At 40.9% G+C, this 24,092-nt stretch overlaps 1 protein-coding gene across 1 annotated transcript; it reads right to left on the bottom strand.

Annotated features, from left to right (window-relative positions):
• Nucleotides 1-5,976: 5,976 nt before the first annotated feature.
• On the bottom strand, nucleotides 5,977-22,140 carry LOC125881636 (aminopeptidase Ey-like). The gene is made up of 21 exons (XM_049564866.1): nucleotides 21,950-22,140; nucleotides 18,438-19,041; nucleotides 15,964-16,106; nucleotides 15,594-15,727; nucleotides 14,877-15,003; nucleotides 14,596-14,750; nucleotides 14,371-14,484; nucleotides 14,091-14,234; nucleotides 13,785-13,850; nucleotides 13,576-13,641; nucleotides 11,244-11,416; nucleotides 11,022-11,098; nucleotides 10,799-10,932; nucleotides 10,645-10,700; nucleotides 10,396-10,543; nucleotides 9,452-9,543; nucleotides 8,471-8,581; nucleotides 7,608-7,775; nucleotides 7,211-7,351; nucleotides 6,520-6,601; nucleotides 5,977-6,292 (listed from the first exon to the last, which is right to left on the bottom strand). Exons 2-21 carry the CDS (start codon nucleotides 19,037-19,039, stop codon nucleotides 6,134-6,136), a joined length of 2,892 nt encoding a protein of 963 aa, XP_049420823.1. The 5' UTR covers nucleotides 19,040-19,041; nucleotides 21,950-22,140; the 3' UTR covers nucleotides 5,977-6,133.
• Between the last annotated feature and the right edge of the window lie 1,952 nt (nucleotides 22,141-24,092).

Raw genomic sequence — 24,092 nt, forward strand, 5'->3', positions numbered from 1 at the left:
GTCAGATCTGCACTCCAGAGGAAATCCTTCATTAGACTATATCGCCCACTGCTGGATTTGTAAGTTAATGAACTGTAATTAAAGCTCTCTGTGCTTTAAAGCCCCTACAAGGAACTTTCATTCTGAGTTGATTTTGGCGACCCTGTGGACAAAAGCGGTAGTGTTTTGCCGGAATGAAGCCTACATTTCCCATGAGCTCTAGCACGTATTGTCATAAAGACGCTTACCTGGCTCACACATGTGTTTGTTTTGGGGATGAATGAAACAACAAGATGGGAAAACTTTGACCCCGCTCCTATCGGGGATCCGAGCTCACCTCTGCTGCGCCCCAGCTCCACCTCTCCGGCGTAAGCGCCACTGCCGCCGGGGTAAACGCAGCGGTCGGCTGGTAAGGATGAAAGCCTGTTTGGTGAGCACTTTCACAGCTTCTTGGACTGAGTATGGAGCGGTGCCTCGCCTCTTTATTTCTCTGCATTTGCTGGACCCTGTCGACGCCTAGCTGGTACCTGTCGTCGGCCCGGATGAGGTGTTCCAGCCTCGCGGCCCCTGCTCTCATCCTCCCCGCTGGCGCGGGGTGAATCTGTGCAACCTGCGGCTCCTGTGTGTGGCTCCCCGGACAGCTAACACCGTGGGCCCGCCGGCTCCTGCCAGGATTGGGCTGGTAAATGCTAGATCGCTAGCAAACAAAACGTTTATCCTGAAGGATTTCCTGACTTCCCGAGGATTGGGTTTTCTCTGTGTGACTGAGACGTGGCTGACTGTTGGTGAGTCCAGTGCTTTCACAGAACTTTTACCAGATGATTGCTGCTATTTTAACTCTAGGAGGAGGAATAGCGACTATTTATAAGAGTCACTAAATGTAAGCAGCTAGGTAGGATGAAGTGTGCCATCTGAGTGCTGTAAATCGCTTTGTCCTGCAAGCGACCTGGTGTGGACCCGGACACAGTTTCCTAAAGGTATGGATATACACTATATAGAAATAGCTTATCTTTACACTGATGGTCTCATTTGCTGTTGTAGGTCACTCACAGACATCAGCAGAAACAAGAGACTTTTGCATATCCAGTTAAAAGTTCCTTGTAGCGGCTTTAATTAGCCACCACCATTGCTGTGGAAAAAAATGGCCCATTAGGGTGAACGGAGATGACGCGATTCTCTATTCAAGAGCTCTGACGTTTGTCTCAGAACAATGAGCATGACTGGCTGAATGGTCAGCTTTACCCGCCCCACCAGGCGCTAGGACCCATCAGGAAGTCGAGCGAAAATTAGATTCAAAACAGAAGAAGAAGAGGAAAAACACAAGGAAGGAAAATTGAAAATAAAGTAAACACTAGAGTGACTATATTTAAGCAATATCACACGAGAAGGAGTTATGTTGTAATGTATATCGTCACAGCTATGATTTGGTCATAGGCCGAAGACAATTACAGCCGTGACGATATACAGTACAACATCACGACCTCGAGTGTGATATTGCTTTTATACAACAGGTCAACAACAGCTTAAACAGCAATGGTGAGTAAGGAAATGTTAACAAAAGGTGATGAACATGAACATTTCCCCCAGTCCGTTGCCAGGCAACGCAGCACACATGCCAGGAACTCACAAGCTACTTTGTATTTACATTGATCTGCAACTGTGTAACTTTGTTTAGTTCGGCTGATGAAACGTTGGCAAACCTGGATGTTGGCACGGCCGGATTCAGCTTCCACTCTCCCACATCCTCACCAGTACCTCATCAGATGATCATCAGACTCACAAGTCAGTCTTTAGACGCTTTGCTTAACTAAAGACTGATGACTTTCTCCCTGATTTTGTGTTTAGATGGGCGGATACAATTTCAGAGTTTAAAAAAACTCCCTACATTGCAGAACCAATAGTAAATCTGCAGGGCGGTCCTTCGGTGGCTCGCTGAACTCTTGTGCTCATAAACATAGTCCGACTAGAAACACGTGTAGCGGTACAAAATGGCTCAGCCGCGCTTTGCGGCGACACATTCTTGCCTACTAAAAGAAACAAACATAATCTTTTACAAGGCCGTGACTCATCCGTCCGGCCGGACGATAGAGGGAATCGCCTTGTTGTTAACAAATACTTGCGGGTAGAAAACCAGCAGAGTTTAGCTAACGTTATATATATATATATATATATATATATATATATATATATATATATATATATTTCACGTCACTATATCAACGTTTAGACTAATCTGATGTTTGTAAAGTCTATGAACACAATGATTGAACAAAGATTACTATTTCTGTGTGCACGTTTTGGAATTAATAACATGGTTATCGCAGATTATCTGGGTTAACCGTTAGCCGTTAGCCCTGTTAGCCGTTAGCAGTGTCTGTAATAGGTAATAACTCATTAAATGGTCCGTAAAAAATATATTTTTTCCAGTGGATATCTTAGTTACAACATGATTGAGCTAGCAAAGCAGTTTTGTGTTGCTATGTGTGGTATTTATTCAGTTTTGGGTAATTACGATGTCTAGAAAGCATCAGTGGCTGCAGCTGACAGGGACAGCTAACAGCAGCAGCAAAGCTAACAGCTGCTAAACTACTCCAGTTAGCTCAATCATGTTGTAACTAAGACATCTGCTGGAAAAAATATTTTCTTCACGGATGAGCACACGTTTGATAAAACGGAGTTAAATCTCTCGGCATCCATTTTCAAGCTCTCTGTGTGTTTGTTTCCTTGCAGATGAGAAAAGGGGGAGCGCCCATTTCCGGGAGGGCGTGTCCTTTTCAAAAATGCAAGAGGCGTTGCTTTGTTGCCCGTTGTTTTCGCCGGTGTGTTAAACACACTTTAGAAAGGAGTGTCCCCGGACTATCAGAAGGCGGAGATCTCTGATTGTCTGATGGCGAGACTAGATGATCATTGATAATTCCTGACCGTGTTCACTTAATTTTTGCTCCTCTCCAGTTTGTCGAGCTCGGCTGATGTTACACAAACACACCTGGAGGTCTGCACAGAAGAGTCCTGGCTTTCCTTTTCCTCATCCTCTCCTGACGACCACTCATAATTATTAAATTAAATGTAATTTTGGGGAAAATATCCATCTTCTTGGTGTAACGCTATAGTGTCAGTTTGCATCAATGTAGCGAGTGTGACAGTTGGTTAATTAAAGGTTTAATTTATATTTATAACACCTGTGAGCGGAGTGATTTTACTGTTACATGTCCCAGTAATGTTATCAGCACTCACGGACGGAATGCCTCTCATCCAATCAAATTACTCGGTCGAAACTAACTGTTGTATAATTGCCTATAGTGCATCAGTAGGATTGTTATTCTGGTTATGATGGATGTTCGAAAATTTCCCTCAAAATACAATAATTTTGAGTCTCTGGTACGATAATCCTACATTTCCCACCTGGCAACGCTGGCTGGAACAAATGATAATTTGAGGCGGTTTGTTTTGCACTTTGGTATACGAAATCTTCTTCCTGATGGGAGAAGTTCGTATTCAGAGGACAGTGGGTGAGTAGAGTCTGAGAGATTTTTGTTGCTTGTTTCATGACCGACTGATTATACAGATTCTCTATGGACTCATATTGTCTCATACCTATTATCTCATTATTTGATGAATGTGGCGCTGATTTGCAAAAATGAACTAAATGACTGTGAGGCAGTGGGCAAGTAATATAATCATAACACCTTTACACACGGTAACAACACCCCGCCTGGCATAACAACTTCTCTGGCGGAAACCCTGCAAATACTTAAAGGGATAGTGCACCCAAAAATGAAAATTCAGCCATTATCTACTCACCCATATGCCGACGGAGGCCCTGGAGAAGTTTTAGAGTCCTCACATCCCTTGTGGAGAGTGGCAGGGGGAGCGGCTAGCACACCTAATGGCAGACGGTGCCTCAGACAAACGTCCAAGAACACAAAATTGAAACCACAAATTATCTCCAACATGCTCATCTGTAGTGATCCAAATGTCCTGAAGCCCCGACATAAAAAGTTGTTTCGAAAAACGTCATATGTTTTTAGCCTTACTGTAGCTCTGACTGCTTCTCTGTGCTCCGCGCTCACATGTGCGCGCTCAGGGTGATTGGCGATGCACGGTCTCTGAAGAGCAGCAGTCTCGTCAGTACTGATGTCCAGATTCCCAAGTGCAGGCATCGCCAATTCCCAGTCTGAGCAGCAAAGACTTTCCTCATCCGTTGGCATTGCTTTGCATTTGAAACAACTACACCACCAGGTTTCCAGTGCTCGACTCTGGTATTCTGCAGCTGGCTGAGGGTTAGGCTCATGAGCTGCGGCGGCTGCTTCGTCCAGTAGCCTGAGTTCCGCGTCCGTATACTTGGGCTCAAACAAATACGGCTCAACAAAGAAATGCTGTTCCTCCTCAATTTCAAAGTCTTCAGACATGTTGGGCTGTCCTTTGCTAAAAACACCGTAGTGCAAATTATCTTTTAGCTACTGTGGTTACTGTTGTCTCCCCTGCGGTGCACATGTCACGTGATGTAAACACGGGTAAGCAAAGCTCATGCTTTCGCTGGTCTCGCGCAAGTGCGCACACGTGAGCGCGGAGCACAGAGAAGCAGTTAGAGCTACAGGCTACAGTGAGGCTAAAAACAGAGTTCATATGACGTTTTTCGGATGAGCATGTTGGCGATACTTTGTGGATTCAATTTTGTGTTCTTGGGCGTTAGTCTGGGGCGCCGTAAGGGATGTGAGGACTCTAAAACTTCACCAGGGCCTCCGTCGGCATATGGGTGAGTAGATAATGGCTGAATTTTCATTTTTGGGTGCACTATCCCTTTAAGGAGAGAAAGAGGGAAGTCTGCTTAGGGGCCTACCTTGTGAACAAGCTGTGCAATGAACAAGAAGCTCTGGCCTGACACCTCATGCAACAGCTGAATAGTATAATGGATTTCAGTCATTGCTACAATTACACTGATGGGAGACAGAGTTAGTTAGTTACAGAGTAACTAGTAATGTAACGAGTATTGTAAGTAATTACTTTCTCCAGGGAGTAATCAAGTAAAGGAAGGGATTACTTTCTTCCTAAGTAATGTGTAATGTGTAATACATAACTTTTTTGAGTAACAACACTGACCACAAGGTTCACATTTATGGATTTGAATGGATGGCCATAACATTTGGTACATACATTTATGTCCCCCTTGTGGACTGTGATGACTTTGGTGATCCTCTGACTTGTATCAAAAGTAAACATTAACATTATTAAATGTTATTAAAAATTATTAAAATAAACAGCAATAGATTACTGAATTTCTGTGTTGGACTCCAGCCTGCTTCTCCAATCTGGGAGTGTGCTGACCACCATCTATGTAATACACTGACTATGGATAAGTTACTCACACAGCCCCACTTAAAAGATCCGAACTATCCCTTTAAGATCAGAAACTTGGCCAACATGCTGCTGAACTGGTTTTATTTCACTTCCAGTTCAGATTGTCACTTCCTGTCCAAAGTTGTTTCTCTGTAGTGTCCATGTATAATTTATATGTGCAAACTGTGTCTTAGTCTTTGAAGATAGACTTTGTGGATTGATTTTTTACACTGTTGCTATGTCAACACTGTGATCTATGATGTTCCTGAGATGCCTGGAGCAACAATATATAGGCTTAATAACTAAAACTGTGTGGACTTTTATTTTTTAGTTGTGCATTTTACATTTAAATGGACACAAACTGGGGTCACAACCTTTGTAAAATCTCCAGGATGGCCTCAAAGAAAGTTTCTGTCTTCTCGCTGTTTCTTTCAGAGGAGATAAACATCCAAGCTGATTCAAAATACTATTTAAATGTGCAGGTAAAAAAATGTCAAATCTTATTATGGCTTTTATTTCATAGAATGACACAAGATGCAAAAATATATGGGTGAGCACAGAATATCACACTTCTGTGTTGTGACATTTATTCCTACAAAACCTTTCAAATGTTGACAGTATGTACAGTGTTTAAAAATATTTTCCACATATAAAACCAGATTTTGGTATCAAATAGTCTTTATTCATAAAAATAATCAAATAAACTTTACATTTTAAAAAAGCTCCATCACATTCAGAACATTTATAGTAATACATTTGGTTCCAGCTGGAGTAAACGTCAGTGAAACAATCATACATTTGAAAACTGTGGAGAGTGTTAAACCGCAGAAGAAGTTTCATCGGTGAACCAGTTGAGCACCTGTTCCTTGTTCATGGCCACCCAGTTCATGTTGGCCTTGGTTCTCTCCAGTGCCTGATCAAGAGACATGGCGATTGTGCCCACCTGTTCTGCGTTGTCTTCTTTGAACTGCAGCAACTGGAGAGGAACGAGGGGAGGGTGTTACTGGGATATAAGAACGTGTTTTCTACATTCGTATCTACATAACAATGCATGGAGTTCATGCTTGTACCGTACCTGATGCACAGCACCTTGCAAGCATTAGTCTTGTTGTCAATATTACAACACTTTTTTAATTTTATGAAATGACACGCTAGGTCATTAGGTCCTACAGTAAGCATCCACAAATATTACAAAAACTGTACCTGATTGTATTCAAACTCAGAGGAGAATCGTTTAGTCACTCCATTAATTAGCCCTCCAAAGGAAAATGCTCCACCACCATACCTGAAGAAAAGGCAAAAACAAGACAGGCTTTGGTCATTTTGCAAACATCTACATGCTACATAACCAGAACTGTTGGACATTTTGATGTCAAGACTAAATAGACAAGACTGAAAGTCTACAGCCATGCTAACAGCTCAGTGAGGCTCTATTCAGGCAAAGTGATACTTTGAACTAAATGCTACAGCTGGCATGCTAATCTACTCACAATGGCAGTGCTAACATGCAGATGTTTAACAGGTATAATGTTTACCATGTTCACTATTTAGCATGTTAGCATGTTAATGCTAACTAGCAGAGGATAACATCTTGACGGGAATGGCATTAGTTGCTAGGATTTGGTCGTAAACCAAAGTATTGGACAAAGTAAGATGTTGTTAGATAAAAATCAGAGGATTACCAAACCATCCAAGATTCATCCTTTGGACACTGTGGACATCTGTGCCAAGTTTCACGGCAAACCATCCAAAAGTTTTTAGATAGATAATGTAGTCTGGACAAACACCACCTAAAAATCATCCTTTTGCCTCTGTGGCATCATGTTTAACCCTGACCTCTACCAGCTGAGTTTACTGTAACATTATAAACATAAGTGCATCAGGGAAAACTCACTCATTGTATATATAGTCCCATTTGGCTCTGACAAAGTCCCATGCCAGAGGTTGACCAATGGGGTTACTAGCAATGGAAATGATGGTGGAGGTGGCATCTTGCTTACGGATCATCTTTGGGTCCAGACAATACTCAAGAAACCTGAAATACACACAGAGTGAGGACAAAAGCCTACTGTGCAGCAATGTTTAACGCAGGACCATCAAAACCCTGCAGTAACCATTCTCCGTCTGCACAGGTGAGTTAAAATGATTAAAACATTTGATTCTAAAGATTAAATACAAAGGGTCTTTGTTATTCATTGTGCACTCAGAACATGCTGCAGAGTGCAAAATGACCTGAAGGAGACCAATGATGGAAAACAAACATTATCCAGCATGATGGTAACACTACTGACCTGTTCAGCAGCCAGGGCTGTTTGGTGCAGGACAGAGCGGACATGAGTTTATCAGCCTCTGAAGCGATGGTGGCGTTCTTGTACATAGACCAAGCAAAGTCCCACTCATCCACTCCTCCTGCTGCAATCGCACTGCAGTACACTGTGTACTTCAAGTTGGGATTAATGCTAAAAACAATTGATAAAGATGACAGAGAGTCAAAGGCAATGACAGCAGTGGCTAGGGAAGAAATCAGGTTGGTCGAGTATAAAGCAATGACAATTTGAGAATTAAAATGTAAACAACTGTTGCACTAACATGTTTAGGAAAATTTCAGAGTGGCAACTTTTCAACAGAACCCACCCCCACACCCCAACATTTCCAAGTGGTTTATTGTTGGTGCCACTGTTGCAAAGAAAATCAGATCGCTTTCCTCTTTCCTCAGAGCCTGAAACTACCAACAACACACTGCATTCTGTTTTTCATTGTTACTTCAATTGTTCTACCGTCTGTCATTTCCACTGCTGGGGCTAATATTGATACTGCCTGTTAACTGGGGATAGCTACCAGTGGCTACCAGGGAAAACGATAGTGCTGTCCTCTTCCTGTTTTGGTTACACAATGGTTGATGCACTTTTCCCAAGTGATTGCGGCAGACAGAACTGTATAGTCAAGGCAAGACTAAAGGAAACCAATCTCAACACAGATGGTGTCACTATTCTATAGTGATTACACTGTACTATCAACATTCACTTCAAATTGATAAGTTAAAGCTAAAGAACTTGTCTATGTCCACTTTGAGAGAGTATGGAAAAGAAAGAAAGAAAGAAAGAAAGAAAGAAAGAAAGAAAGAAAGAAAGGAAAGTGTGGGATGTGAACATACTTGTTGATAGCTGGGTCTTTCATCCACTCTCTGAACCAGCCAGTGGTCAGCTCCTTACAACCTTCCACACCAGTGTTGCAGGCCAAGGAGATAGCATTTATCTGGTTGTACCTGGACATGAGATAATACAACGGTCAAAAGAATGTTTGAGAAGGGTCAAACCTAAGGACCTCAGAAGTCTGCAAGTCAGTGGCAAGAGAGTAAGATTCCCATGTGTGAGATGCTGCACTTCCGTCCTTGTAGTCTCTTTTTTCAGGTTTATTTTTACCAGTGGTGTACCTTATGCCTTATTATGTGTAAGATAATTTATTTATTTCTGCACTGTTTAATATTTTTATAAACAGTGCAGCTTTTCAGTGGATCTACACAGAAGTTTTCTTAGAGAGAGAATGTAGGTGAAAAAGAAAATAAAGACTCAAAAGGTCAAATATATGTCATTGAGGATTAATGTAAATTAGAGTAAACACCTTAAAGAGACACAGCGTGGAGAAGGTTACTTGAGGTACAGTTTTATAAGAGAGGATGGGTAGAGTCTTTGGGAATTATCTAGTTTTCTTGTGGGGATAATTAAAGTTTCATCTAATCTACATTGCATTAATCCTCGGGGATCTGGCTTACTATTGCAATGTAAAATGTCAATTTTGAAAAAAAAAAGATTTTATTTGAGTTTTTTGTGAATCTTGTGCTTGTCAGAGTTTGCCTTCAGGAAACCCCCAGATGAAGGTATCATCCTGTAAATACTGCTCTCGGGGGTTTGCAGTACAAACATCAATCTAGTCTTGATGCCATGATGATTAATTATAACAACCAAACACACAAATTGGAGTCTGATCTTCAGGTGATCATTGTAACATTGTGACAGGAGGATCGTGTATCCACCAAATTCTGCTGCAGTGATTGTCTCAAAGGTTACTACAGATGTTCAAAAGAGTGAAACAGACATGGTTTGAAACAGATGTTTACACATGTTAACATCCTTACTGGTCAGTGTGCTTTTCTGGGATCTTTGTCCAGTTGAGAGTGAGCTCTTTGAAGTAGTTAAACAGAGGGGTGACCTGCTTCTTTAGGTAAGCCTGAGGGATGAAGATACACACATTTTGTTAAATTACTGTCAAACATAGAGATGCGTGGCATCCAGAAATGATTACTCAAAGACATGCATTCAAATTGTGTTGGATATGTCAAGTTATATCTTTCCCAGCCCATCTGTCAGAAGAAAAAGTGGGCATTGTACATTTCTGCAAACATTATATTTGCATGTTCCATATGTATCATTTCAAGGATTTTCAAAGTGATGTAGTATGAGCTGACTTTGTCATCTGGAGATGGAGGGGATGGTGGATGGCATGACACCTAGGTAAGATGTGTGCCAGGCTGCGGACCAGTGCAGCAGACCATTGGAGACCAACAAACAACAGCACCAGTTGTGATTTAGCACTGAACATGGGTGTTGTGTAGAGACCTGTTCCTGTTTTTCCAGCAACTTTGTTGGCACCAAATGTAGGTGTTTTGTACCAACCAGTTGCTGTGCTTTTAGTGGCTTTTTGGGCACAAAACGCAGGTGTTTTTTACCAAAAACAATCACTGGTTTACCTGCTGGAACTGTTTCCCCAAAATCCAGTATTTTGAGCCAAAACATTATCTTTCTCTAACCATAACCAAGTGGTTTCTATGCCTAAACCAAACTATGCATTAACCACATCGCTGTTGAAATGTACATTTTTAATGAATCAGTGACTTAATACCATACCAATGTCACATATTTGTGGTTTGCCAAAACTTACAAGGCAAACATTTATTTCATTTGGGTTGTTTTTTTTCCCCATGTTAACCAATCTGCATTCCTTCATATACAGCTTTTGGGGGTCAGCATTGGAATTAATTTATTGAAGAAACATGAGAAATTATGACCATTTATCACAAACCTGCATGGGTCCATACACTTCACTGCGGTCGAACATTAGGAAGAAGTAGTTCAAGTTGCGGCGGGCTGTCTCCCAGGGCATGTATTCGACCTCTTTATTTAGGAACTTGGTAGTTGTCAGAGCCAGAGTTGTGTTCACCATCTTTGCCCTGAATATGGCACATACAATTGTTCAGCTCTCTATTTCAATGTTTGACAACAATGCTTTGAAAGAAAAAAAAAAAGAACAGAAACAAAAAAAAACCCTCACCTTGCAAGGTTAAAGGCATCATCGATAATTTGAACTCGGTTGATCATTGGAATATCCTGAAAAGTAAACAAGGAATTGAGCTTGGAGGCTTGGATGATTCTTTTAAAGCACTGCTGAAGTAATGCAGCGTTCTGTTCGGTGGGAGGTGTTGTACCTGATATTCAGAGCTCAGCTTGGCGAGGAGACGCTCCCAGTTTTTAGAGTCATAGTTGACTCTGTAGAAGCCCCTCATATTTATGTTGGCCACCAACCACTCATTAGCACCAAGAGTCATATTTGTGTTTGTTGCTGTTTGGATGGAGATGAATAAAGCATCTCTGTTTACTGTGGTCATCAGCCTTGCAATGCTCTGAACGTACACCTGAAATAAATCTTACCTTCTTTGTCAAGAAGCCAAAACATCTCTTCAGCTCCGCCAGACTTAATCCATGTAATGGGGACAATCCACTCATAACTAGAGCCACATCCATCCAGCCATACATGTGTACATAAACACAGAGCATATGGAGAGAGCAGGTGAGTTTCTTATGACAGGGTTAAATATGAGCACATACAGTATATTCAGCTCATTCACATGAAACACTAAGAATGTTTCCTACTTGTATGGTGAGGGTCTGTCCACTTCAGAGTCTGGGTCCAATAGGAAGTGTTTCTGGGTAATTTTTCCGGTCTGGGTGTCAATGGTGACCACTGGGAAACCCATCTGTAGGATCCAGCGGTTCATGATATCGTCCAAAGAGTGGGGCAGATCTATACCTGCTTCATCCACTGCCTGATAAAAGGAACATTAAAATATTACTATATAGTATTATGACTCTTTGCTGCTCCCTGCAGAGGAATTCTTTTACTTTTTTAGATATTTTAATATTTCTTCAAGGTGTCATGACCTTTTTCCTCACTGAACATGGGAGCAGCTGGTCTACTAGAGTCTATACTGATGGTTTGATTGTGTTATTGTGTGATTTTGGTGCTTTAAAAGGTTAGTTTGAATTCACCAAAGTCACAATAACACCAAAAACTACCAATTGAGACAGCAATACACCAGCAGCTCCCGTGTTTGGCAAGATAAAGTTATCGTTTTTGTTAATGGAGTCTGGCTCTGAAGAGAGCATAGTTCAGTTGCCCGCTAGAAAGAACTGCCTGTTTGGGAAGTACTGAGCATAAAACTGGATTGATGAGACTTGGATTGCAAGAGTTGTGTGAGAGTCTATAAAAGGATGCTTTGCTTGTGACGCCGGTAAATGTGGTTGCCAATGACTTCAACTCATCAAGAATTTCTTTGTTTTGGATTCTTCATCCACCAGAGGCATGCAAGAATAAACAAACTTTTCTTCACAAATTGAACATAACACAGGATGATTAACTGATACACAGATGGTTGTTTGGGGGTAAAGTATTCCTATAAGACGCTTGTCATACCAGAACAGGCTGTAGCACCAGGCAGACTGAACTATGCAAAGGCGTTCTGTGTCTAATAAATTTGAAGAAGCACATGCTCACTTTTTCTTTCAAAAGTTACATAATAACACTTCAGAGCTGCACTGATCGATATTTTATATTAAGATATGAATATGATAATATGAAGTCATTGTAGACTTATGTTGCCTGCCATTTGCCAAACAACAGAAAAACGAGAGAAAACAAGTTAGCCACTAGCATGGTGAACATAGTGGAGAATTTTGCAGCTGAAGAGCCAGATATTTCCTTCAGGAGTTGGTGGAGACCAAAATCAAGCTAATAGGAGAGTGAATATTGGACCTTGATTTTTCTGGTACCCAGAAACATAACTCCAAATGAATATTAATGCTTGTTTGCTGCTTGGTGTTTAAAAAGGCAGCTGTTTGCTAACATGTTAGCCAGTGAGATGATAATACATCAGTTTTGTGTTACCAGCTTGTTGGGCCACTCTGAAGTTAGAAAAAAAAAGATTATTCCTGCTTTAAGGAACACTGTTTAAGATTAAGGGGGATTTAACAGCATCTAGCAGTCATTAATTTTACGTAACTTCTCATCCTGTAAGGAGTCTTGGGGAGGCTGGAGCCTATCGGGTAAGAGGCAGGGTACACCCTGGACAGGTCCCCAGACTATCGCAGGGCTAACACATAGAGACAGACAACTATTCACACTCACATTCACACCTACGGACAATTTAGAGTCACCAATTAACCTAATGTAGCAGTGAGGAATGTAAATTGCAACCAGCTAAAAATGATCCTACTAAGATTTCCTTCAGTGTTCATTATTCAGCAGAGATCTCCCCCTCTCAGAAACAAATGCACCCAGTGATTTAAACCAGTAAAAATAATGAATACAGCAGTTTCATGTTACAAATCAGTGTTTCTCTGGTGCTATTTGGCATGTCAGAGACAGTGTGCTCATCTTTTATCTGTGATAACTTAAGATCAAGTTCAGGTTTTTAGCGGGAGCCAAATTATCCATAGAGGTCTCCTACTCTCCAAAACAATGGGCCCACTGATTTAAACTGGCAAAAACACTGAATAAAGCAGTTAATGTAAAAATTCAGTGTGCCTGACGCTCTTGTCGCAGAGGGACTGTGCGCTCTGTAGCCATCACGAAAATGCAAATAGTCCTGTCTATAGCCAGTGTTTGGTTTGTTTGTTCTGGGCTGCTGTAGAAACATGGCAGTACAACATGGCCATCTCTGTGGATGAGGACCTGCTCCCAGTGTAGAAATAAACGGCTCATTCTAAGGTAACAAAAACACGACGATTCTTAATTTCAGGTGAATATACACAAAAGAAAACATACTTGTTATATTATATTCCTCTGCTGCCAATATTTCCCCTTAAATCCTACACACTGGACCTTTAACATAAATGAATAGGTACCTCACAATGATTTTAAAGGCATTTTCGTTTGAAGTAGCTGTTTTGTGGAGCATAAGTAGTCATTATGATGATGCTATCTTACCATTTGCAGGTGCTTCCAGAGGTCTGTGTAGACTGCGTTCTGGTACTTGAACTCCTTTAAGTATGTCTGCAGACAGATAACACAACGACCTACTGGTTATGCTCGAGTTGTGTGTTTTGTGGTGAACAAAAGAATTAGTTGATGTTCACAAAATTGTGTTCCAAGACCATTAACAAAATACTTAACAAATTTTAATTGGTTGTACTCACACTAAGTCCTTTGGAAAAGACAGTCTCAGTGATAAACTCTGAGAGCATCCTGAGGACTGCAGCTCCCTGTAATGAAACACATGAGGATATTAGCAGTGTCAGTGGGTGATATATAAGATGGGACAGAATTACAGCATTCTGTTAATGAGGATCAGTGATTCATTAGGACTTTAATTCTGTAGCTCCCAAAGAGTGTCAAGAGTCCTTGATTAGGGTCACTCGGGGAAATGTGAACATTTTAATTCATTCATTCACAATACATTCAGGTGAGGAAGTTGTGATGTGTTGTCCTCAATTATACCACACCTTGCTGTATGTGATGGAGTCAAACAGTTGACTGATGTCTGCTGGCGTTAGGACGTCCTCCTCTTGGGAGGAGAGGGGGTGGGAGGAGGCCAAGGCATCCACACCCATCACACCAATGATCTCATTCAGAACTATTAAATCTGTCTGGAAAATACACAGAGAAATATTTGTTATGTTTTGCATTATGGCATGAGCGGACACAATTTCCGATCAACATGTATGTTCAGTATATCCAGCAGGTCTCAACCTGGATGTGTTTCCAGAAGAGACCACAACTCACCATATTCCACAGTGGTTCAGCATAGTTGGCTCCAAGATAAGAGACGTATGTGGCAAAGCCCTCATTGAGCCACAGGTCATTCCACCACCTCGTGGTCACCAAGTTTCCAAACCACTGAGAGGACAGAGCTTCATTTTAATGCCAAGTTTTTCAAACCCATTTCAAAGCTAGACACAGTTAGTATCAAAGATATGACTGGCAGTACACCACTGAATGTCCTCATACCATATGAGCGAGCTCATGCGAGATGACTGTTGCCACCCACTCCTTGTCTCCATTGGATGACACGCCTTGATTGTATAGGAGGGCAGTTTCTCTGTAGGTGATCAGGCCCCAGTTCTCCATGGCTCCAGCACTGAAGTCAGGAAGTGCGATCTGGTCTATAAGCAGTTAAAGTATTTAATGTAAAAATGCAGTCTCCCGTTTTGTGTGTGTGTGTGTGTGTGTGTGTGTGTGTGTGTGTGTGTGTGTGTGTGTGTGTGTGTGTGTGTGTGTGTGGTTCCTACCTGACTTGCTCAGAGGGTAAGAAGAGTTGTAGTACTTCTGAAAGAATGCCAGTATGGGCCCAGTCTTCTCTAGGGCATAGTTTCCTTGGCCCTCCTCTATAGCCTTCCTGCGAGCCCAGATCCTGATCTAAACACAAACGGTCCCTTATTAATTTGAAAGAATAAAAAGGTAAGGTAAACCAGAGATCTGAGCTGAGCTTTAACTCCAGCAGAGGGCAGCACAGAAACACTGTGACAACCAGGAAGGCAAATGACAAGACAAGCCAACATCTTGTATTTGTATTGGTAGTCATGGTTGTGGCAGTGGTTAATAAAACTGCTAACCCTAACTCAATCAATTATACAAACAGAAACTGTTAAATCTGAAATAGATGCATAGATACACAATTAAAATTAGACCACTGTATGGTCCAGTCAATACTTTCAAAGCACCTGTTTAGTGGACTAATCCATGGTATGAGGGGACCAAGTTCACAGTGGACCTATTCCATCAAACACCTTGAATGCTATGGAAATCCATTATATTAAGTTTCATGCATTACTTCCTGAAATTAATGCAGCAATTCTCCTTATGTTCCCTCTCAAACTGGGCATCAACGTCCAGATCAGATAAGTTGGGCACATGTTCATTAAAGACCTATGAATGTGAATATTGTAGATGTTGTGTACCCATATCCATCTGCAGGGTTTCGACTGTAAGATGTTATAAATAATTACCAAAACTTCTGCATCAGGAGTCGATGTATTGAATGCAAAATCGGACACAACAAAAGCCAGCAAGTAGGTTGACATAATCGGGGTGGGTTCAAAGCTTGTCTGAATGTGTCCGTCCACAGGAGCATTAACAGGCTCTGTGTGGGGAGAAAGACAGCAACAGATTAATTGCAAATGAAAAAATGAGGACAAATAATGTACCTGAAGCAGAAAATTTTAGGTTTGCTGTTGTTGTAAATTAAATCTGGACATACAAAAATGGAGTTGAGGACAGGTATGTTGCACTTTAACTTTTGTGTCACTGAGAAACGTTGCACATAGACAGTTCACATGTAAAATGCTGCACTGGGCACTGACACACACTGATACTTGCCGTAGTTCATGCCATTGGACAGAGCCACAGTGTCATGGGGGTGAATGAGAGTCATGTGAAAAACAGCTTTCATAGCGGGCTCATCGAAGCAGGGGAAGGCTTTCCTGGCATCCGTTGGCTGCATTTGAGTCGTGGCCACAACTCTGACAATAGCAGATACTCATAATTAACACCCACATCAAAAGTTAACCCTCAGTCCTTAGATACTCTCACACTGTAGTCCCTGTTCAATCTCTTCTGAGTTTTTTTTTTAAATGTTTAAATTTTTTACTTAATATACTTTATTTATCCCCCTGAGGGGAAATTCAATTTTTTCACTCCGTTGTCATAAACACACAGGTCCAAAATACACACACATGCACAAACAGGACCTATACATGCACAAAGTAGAGAGATGTCAGAGTGAGGGGGCTGCCTTGGACAGGCGTCACTTTCACCTTTCACCTTTGCCTTGCTCAAGGGCAGCGCGGCAGTGCCCAGGAGGTGAACTGACACCTCTCCTGTCACCAGTCCACGCTCCATATTTGGTCCAGACAGGGATTTGAATCGGCGACCCTCTGGTTCCCAACCCAAGTCCCTATGGACTGAGCTACTGCCACCTTATTATTCTGTAATAAGGTGGTTGTTAGTTTTGTGGTGTACCCACTTTCCCTAAGCCTGTCTTTTTCACTTCTCCCTCTCAGGAATTTTAAGAATACATCTCATTTTATTAACTGAAATATTTCTAGGCTGTTAATGAGCTGTGTAGCAGTTAATTACAGGGGTGCTGAAGAGCAGGGATTCCTGAGGGGTCCAGGGGACCCAGAGCTGGACAGAGGCACTGGAACAAGGATTATAGATAAAACCCAACAGAGGATTAGAGAAATGATTATGTACCCAAAGGTTCAAGAAATATCACCACTGGCAGTGGCTGTAGCTTACATGCACTGCTGTCTGCCACAGTGTCCTTTTTTGTACAACCACTAGGGGTAAGCAAAGTGACACTTTTCCAAATCCTGCCCATAGTGGCTGTACATTTAACACTCTAAACTTTGGCTTGGGATTTTAAATTCTGTTTAAGTGTTTTTTAAAGATAGTTTTAGAATTTCATTTTAGTTGTTTTTTTTTATCTTGTATAGCATGCTTTTGCATCCTGGGCCGAAGTTCATTTAAATCAATAAATTACAGACATTGCAACATCTTTGAACTTATTCTGCTAAACAATAATTTTAAGTTCTAAGTTGCTGAGGATATAGAGCTACAGATTCCTTTTCATTAATAGCCACCTTTATATTATAACATGCAGATGAGAAGAGATTAACTTTAAATTCAAATAGATAATTGATTCATCTTTATTCTTATTTAAAGGAATTGTGTAATATCTTGGGAAATACACATATTCCTTTCTTGCTGAGACTTAAATGAGGAGATTGACACCATGCTCAGATGGTTATCAGTCTTCTCATCTGACTCTCAGCAAAGAAATCGAATAAGCGCACTTCCCAAAATGCCAGACTTTGTCTTGAAAGGGATAGTTTGAAGTGGAGTTGTGTGAGAAACTTACCCATAGCCAGTGTATTACATACACTAGATGTCGGTTGGCACTCTCCCAGATTGGAGAAGCAGGCTGGAGTGCGACATGGAAGCTAAACGATGCATTGCTATGGACGGGGTCAGCAGCAAAACAGATTTTAGCCACTTAAAAAAGTACCATTTAAATAAAAAAAAATCACTATCATTTTGAGTTGGTACTTTTTTTGTGTGCACTATATTTGAAATATTTTCACTGCTTTATCCCTACCGTCAGACAGCAACTTCTCACGGGAAAATAAAGCCATAACATTGCTCTCCTAAAGCCAGACTCGGGGTTACAGTTATTTTGTTTGTGTTATTTTGTGACTTTGGTGTTCAGACAATTAGTTCAAGAAAGACACACAATAACACAAATTATCTGATCAAGGCAGCGGTAGACCGGCAGCTCCTGTGTTCAGTGACATAAAATTACTGTTTTTGTCAATGGAGTTTGGAGACTTTGACAAGAGCTTAGATGGGGAGCTGAAGCCGTGAACAGCTTCCGTGTCAGAAAGGACAATCTGACAGAGAGGTAAAGCTGTGAAAATACTGTCAATATAGTGCATACTTAAACAGTTGTAGATGTTCTTTTAAACAGCTAAAATAAGTTTTGCTGCTGCCCCCCATCCACAGCTTCCATGTCTGCACTCCTGCTTCACCAAAATGGGAGGCACACCGACATCGACCATATTTGATACACCGACTGGGGATACAACCCCATTTTTAAAAAAATCCAAATTATCCCTTTAAGTGAGGATCTGGTTTAAGTGCCCGCCTGTAAAGCTGTCAAGGTGTTAAAATCCTACATTTGTCCATATTAATATTTACATGTTATTTAAATCCTCAGTGTGGCATCATTCTCAAAACTTAAAAGAAATTTTTAAAATGAATTAAAGTAAAAACAATGAAAAAAAAAATCATACTTTTTCACCCCATCTTCCATGTATTCACTCCTGTAAAATCCTCCCAGGTCATCGGCCAGCTCTCCAACAAACTCAGTGAAAAGCTCGTACGTGCTGCCGGCCTGCAGTGGGCTGTTGAGTTGGATCACCAGGTACTGGGTAGGAATCTCCAGCCAGGTGCTTTTCAGGCAGGGCGCAGTGGCTCCATCTAGGCCCCTCAGCTGGGCCAGGTATCCCCCGAAGCTGGTGAGGTTCAGCTTGTTGGAGTGGATGAGGATGAGATCAGTCTCCTTCACACATCTGAAGATCACTGTGGAGTTTCCAGTGAAGATGTACAGGCCGTCTGCGTTGGGCTCCAGCCGGGGCCACAGGGTGATATTGTAGGAGACAGGAGACAGGGAATCTGGAAGTCTGTATTTCTGCCAGGGTTCCTTCGGGCTGGATGGTGTGGTGGGCGAAGGGGGGCTGGTACTGGGGCTGGTGGTGGATGTAGGTGTCACTTCATTCTTTGCCTTCTCCTGAGCGTAAACCACAGACAGAGCTATAATGGTGGCCACAGCAGCGATGGCTGCAACCAAACAGGTTAAAGCTACTGCCTTGCTGATGAAGAAGCCCTTCCCCATGTCTCCACCAGAGAAAAAGAAGACAGAAGGAAGAGAGTGATTACTATTTATGCCCTGCCTTTTTAGATCCAGCCCAAAGTTAACGGCCGATTTCCTGGGTGGGGAAAACAGCTGAAAGTCCAAAACATTGAGTTGTAAAAAGTCCTTGAGATAAGAAAGTGTCCTGCCTAATCTGTGAACTTTATACCTGCATAATAGCTTGAATATAGGCTGTCGTTAGAAGCTGGACTGTGTTGTCTCTGTTTATTCAGTACTGTAAATTCTGTGGTAGAGTGTGTGTGAGTGCGTGCTTGCGTGTGTGCGTGCGTGTGTGTGTGTGTATATACGATTTGCAAATGTCAACTGTATACATAACTGGCATATCTGATATTGAAGAAGCCAGATGTTGCATAATGAAATGGGACAAAGATGGATTTATAAAACTGCATACACTCTTATTTAGTTTGTTGTGCAAACTCTGAGTTTGCTTTGGTTGACCGAAACAGTTGTGGCTTGAAGAAATGGAGACATTCCAACAGTTAAACTGAAAACACATTTTGTGCACAGTCGCCTATGTCGAAACAACTGGTACAAAAAAGTCTTTCTGTGAAGTCTGGATTTTGGTCTGCAACCAGAAGTACGTTGCAGTGTACGTGAGAACATGCAGTTTATCAGCTCTTGCCCAGTGAGAGGAAGTAAAACAGACACATCAGCATTTAACTGAGCTGAGTGAAGGATGATGAATCTGGCAGTCAGACACCTCTTATTACCAAGAAACCACAAATGTGGAATTCTGTCCAAAGGATGGATAGGAAATGACATCTTTGGTGAGTCCCACAAGTTTTTGAGAATTTTGATTTTGATATCTTCAAAAAGAGGTGAGTCACATGAATCAGATACCAACACTGTATTTAAATAGACGAGGGGCAAGCTTCAGTCCTCCGTCAGGGTCTAGAGAGGATGCTTTCAGGCACCATAATGCTGTGTGGTGACTAGGGCTGCCACAATTAGTCGACTAATCAATGACTAATCGACTATTAAAATAATCTGTGACTATTTTAGTAGTCGACTAATCGGTTTGAGTCATTTTTCATAGAAAAGCACTATAAAAGTTCCCCAAAATACTCTTACTGCAGTTTCTTATGTTCAGATAATGGCAGCTTTATACACACCCTTTGGCGTGAGTATGAAACAAGACATTAGATGACATAATTTTGGGGTTTGGGTGAGACAGACCGACATTTTTCAACATTTTGACATTTTTTGATGAAATGATTAGTCGACTAATCGAAGAAATAATCGACAGATATACAATATACAAAAACTGTATTTAGTATGTAAAATAGAAGTAGATCAACTTGAAGCCTAACTGACGCTTTGGGTCACATTTAGGTGCATAAAGCCTCAGTGAAACAGCAAGTTTGACTCAGAATGTTCCATTAGTCACACTATGAGACGGACGACTGTAAAATGCAGCTAAAACACCTTTTAGGTAGAGGTGGAGTACTTTTACGGGCAGTATGAACATAGGGATGTAACAATCCATCAATCTGGATCGATGTATTGATTCAGTGATTCAATATCATCGATGTAAAGTGAAAACTTTGATGCTCATCTTCAGGATATGCTTTTAGAGAAGGACGATGAGGATAACGTTATTTAGTCGGGAATAAATCAGCAGTGTGGAAATATGTTGGATTTCAGAGAAAATGAAGGTCAAAAGACAGAGAACATGGCGTATGTAAACAATGATGTCATGAGATAAGATACGACGTAACGTTACCTGCCTGGTTGGGCATCTCTTTCCGCTAATTTCTCATTGCAGCAACATTAGCCGCTCTGTATTAACGATGTTAGGCTGAAAAAAACGTACATGAAGGCTGAAATTCAGCAGTATTGTTCTGTCGAGTGCAGTGACTTAAACCAGTGGTGAGCAGAAAAATAATAAGGCTATATGTAATTTTTTAAGCTATGAGTAAAGGAAAAAAATCCACTAGCCGCTAAGCTAATTTTGTGCAATGTAAACATGCTTAAGCTAACAGTGGGTGACTAGCAAAAAACAATTGTGTCTGTGAACCTTGACGGTTATTACTGGGCTGAATTTGATACGTATGTTGAATTATGCTGATATTAATCCATGTCTTATGACTGTTGGGAGAAGTTTGCCCTCAGAACTTTAAGCCAGTTAACCCTGAAGTTTAAGGAAAAAGATTAGCATCAAGGTTAAAATGAAATTTTAATTTAAAGTAAACTTTACTGCACTTAAGCATTTACAATTACTTATATTATTTATGTGTTGTTTTTACCTTTTATGGCTAAAAGCAAAAAAAAGGAATGGCAGCGTCTTCTGTAACCAAATGTGTTAAATGGGCATACAATATCGTCTCATATCGATTGCAGGCCCCTAAATCGCATCGAATCCAAACCGTATCATGGCAGACCTTGTAATAACAGTAAATACCGTATCATTCTCTAAAGAATCAATATAATATCACACTGGGGTGAAACTAGTGATTTACATTCCCAATGCACATAGGCAAACATAACATATAGTGGTTGTTCAGAGACATGTGTGTTATACTCAGGCTGTTCTCATGTACTGTTCGTACGTTTTCCTACAAAAGTATTGAACCAAAGTTTGTACAGTCTCAGATAATAGAGAGGATGAAATTATCGTACGGTGTAGTTGTAAAGTCTGTCTCAAAAAAGATAACATTTGATGTCTATTAAACTGTCAGACTTGTTGATCTAACCCTCACACTGGCTTTTCTGGATCATATGTAATCATCTCTCTGTTGTGTTTTCGATCTAAATGCCTAAGAAAAATAAAACAAAAAAGCCAAACCACTCTAAAGAGCCTCATCACATTCAGACACAGCATTTAACACCAAATTACAGTTTGATGCAATGACAGCTTGGTCATCTTCTTACCTTGTATGTAGGTAGTATGGACTCTGGATTCTGTGGCCTTTTCACCTGTTGATTGTGGAGTCAGATTTTAAAGCAGTGTTGTCTGCTATGCTGTACTCACTTTGAGCACTTAAGCTACCCGTCTGCTTGCGCCAAGAATTGCGGCAGATCTCTAATTTGAAAATGTGCCTTGAAGAGTTTGAGTTTGTTGCCAAAGGGGAGTACTATTTATACCAGGTCAGGCAAAATCTGTAACTCCCCCTTTAGATCAGAATTGAGTCTTTCCAAATAATCCAGCAGCATATTGCACAATCCTCAACCACAAAACATAATCATTGCCACACTCTTGAACTTGTTGCGTCTTGTTTTGAATATATATCCAATATGACGTATTGCTTGCTGATGCAACATCAAGAATTCTTGCTAATTTTTTTTTGGGAACAACTGGATCTGATTTTCTGACTGATGTTTAAAAGTGTTTCACTTCTGCTTGTAAAGCTCAGTAGCTTTGGGAAGGTTAAAGGTTCAGTGTGTAAGATTTGGGGGGATATATTGGCAGAAATTGAATATTAAGTACTAAAACACTAAGTATACTTAATAAGTATGTTTTCTTTAGTTTCATCACCGGCAAATATTCATATCTACATATGTAGTAGGTCCTCATCTATCATGTTGCACCACCATATTTCTACATTAGCCAAACCAAACACTGGCTCTAGGGAGGGCTAATTGCATTTTTGCTTTTTTGTGTTGGCCACCATAATGATAAGCTCCTCATCAGAAAAACACAGATTTCTTTCTTCTTCTTTTTTCTTTTTATTTTTTTTACAGGAAACTGCTTTATTCAGTTTTTGTTTTTTTTTTTTGTTTTTTTATCGGTTTAAATCACCAGGTCTGTTTGTTTTGAAGAGGAAGAGGTTGGTTAAAATCATTGGGTTTGTCTGTTTTAGCGAGGAAGAGACCTCTGTGGATAATGCAGCTCCTCATAAAATTCTCTTGAACATCTGGTACAGAAATAAGGTGAGCACACATTCAGTTATCAGAGAAAAAAGGTGAACACACATCGCAGGTGTTGGGCAAGCAGCCCGTCTGCGACGTGCCAAACAGCGCAGAAAAAACACTGATTTGTAATTTGAAACTACTTTAGTCAGTGTTTTTACTGGTTTTAATCACCTGGTCCATTTGTTTTGGAGAGAACGAGAACCTCTGTGGATAATGTGGCTCCAGGAAAAACCTCTTGAACTGAAGACAGAGGGAATTTAAATTGGGAGAAGTTTCAGCTTGTTGCAATTTACAATCCTACACCACTAAATGTCCATAAATCTTACAAACTGGATCTTTAAGTGAAATTGCGCTGAGTAGCCATTTTTTATGTGCGGTAGTGACTCAGTCCCCAGCTCCCACGGTCCACATGTCTTTGTATCCTTGGGCAAGATAATGTGGCTGTGCCACTGTTGCGTGAATGGTTGCCTCTGCCACCACTGTATGAATGTGTTCCCAAATGGGTGAATGCAATGAGCAGTGTTAAAGCACTTTGAGATGTTGGAAGACTAGAAGATGCTATAAAAGTGCAAGTCCATTTAAGTCTGTTTCATACTCATTGACTGTTTCCTGTTTAAAAATTGTGCTCCTCAAGCCCGAGCCTAAATACCCGTGAGAAGTCCCTTAGGCTGTTTTCTCTACAGAAGACATTACACAACAGTTTTCACATGCTGTGCAGTATTTCCCATCACTGGTAGACTGACTTTGTCAGTTTCTTTAACCATTTCATTGTTTTCACCTTTGTACAGGTCATTTCTCCTCTGTACTGAGGTGGAAGATTTTCCCTAAGATTCAGTTCCCAGTAAGTGCTGTAATTATGACAGCGTGATCAGACTGATTTCCAAAGGAATGAAGTCATACATACACCCACACAGAAGTATGGACAGGGAAAAAAATTCTGTGTGGAGCCTTTGATTTTATCACTTTTAAAAACCACCTTCAAATTTAAGTGTTACGCACAGACTGAACAGCGGTCATCAGTTTCTGGTTTTGTCAGGGGAAAAAAAGAGAAAACAGAGAAAAACAGACACAGACATCAGGTCTGTCTAAGCCTTTCTTATTTATTTCACCATTGAGTCTTTGCATAGGACTGGCAAAAATTAGTACACCCTATAGTGCAATG

The sequence above is a fragment of the Epinephelus fuscoguttatus genome, linkage group LG2, assembly GCF_011397635.1.
Source record: "Epinephelus fuscoguttatus linkage group LG2, E.fuscoguttatus.final_Chr_v1".
Lineage (NCBI taxonomy): Eukaryota > Metazoa > Chordata > Actinopteri > Perciformes > Serranidae > Epinephelus > Epinephelus fuscoguttatus.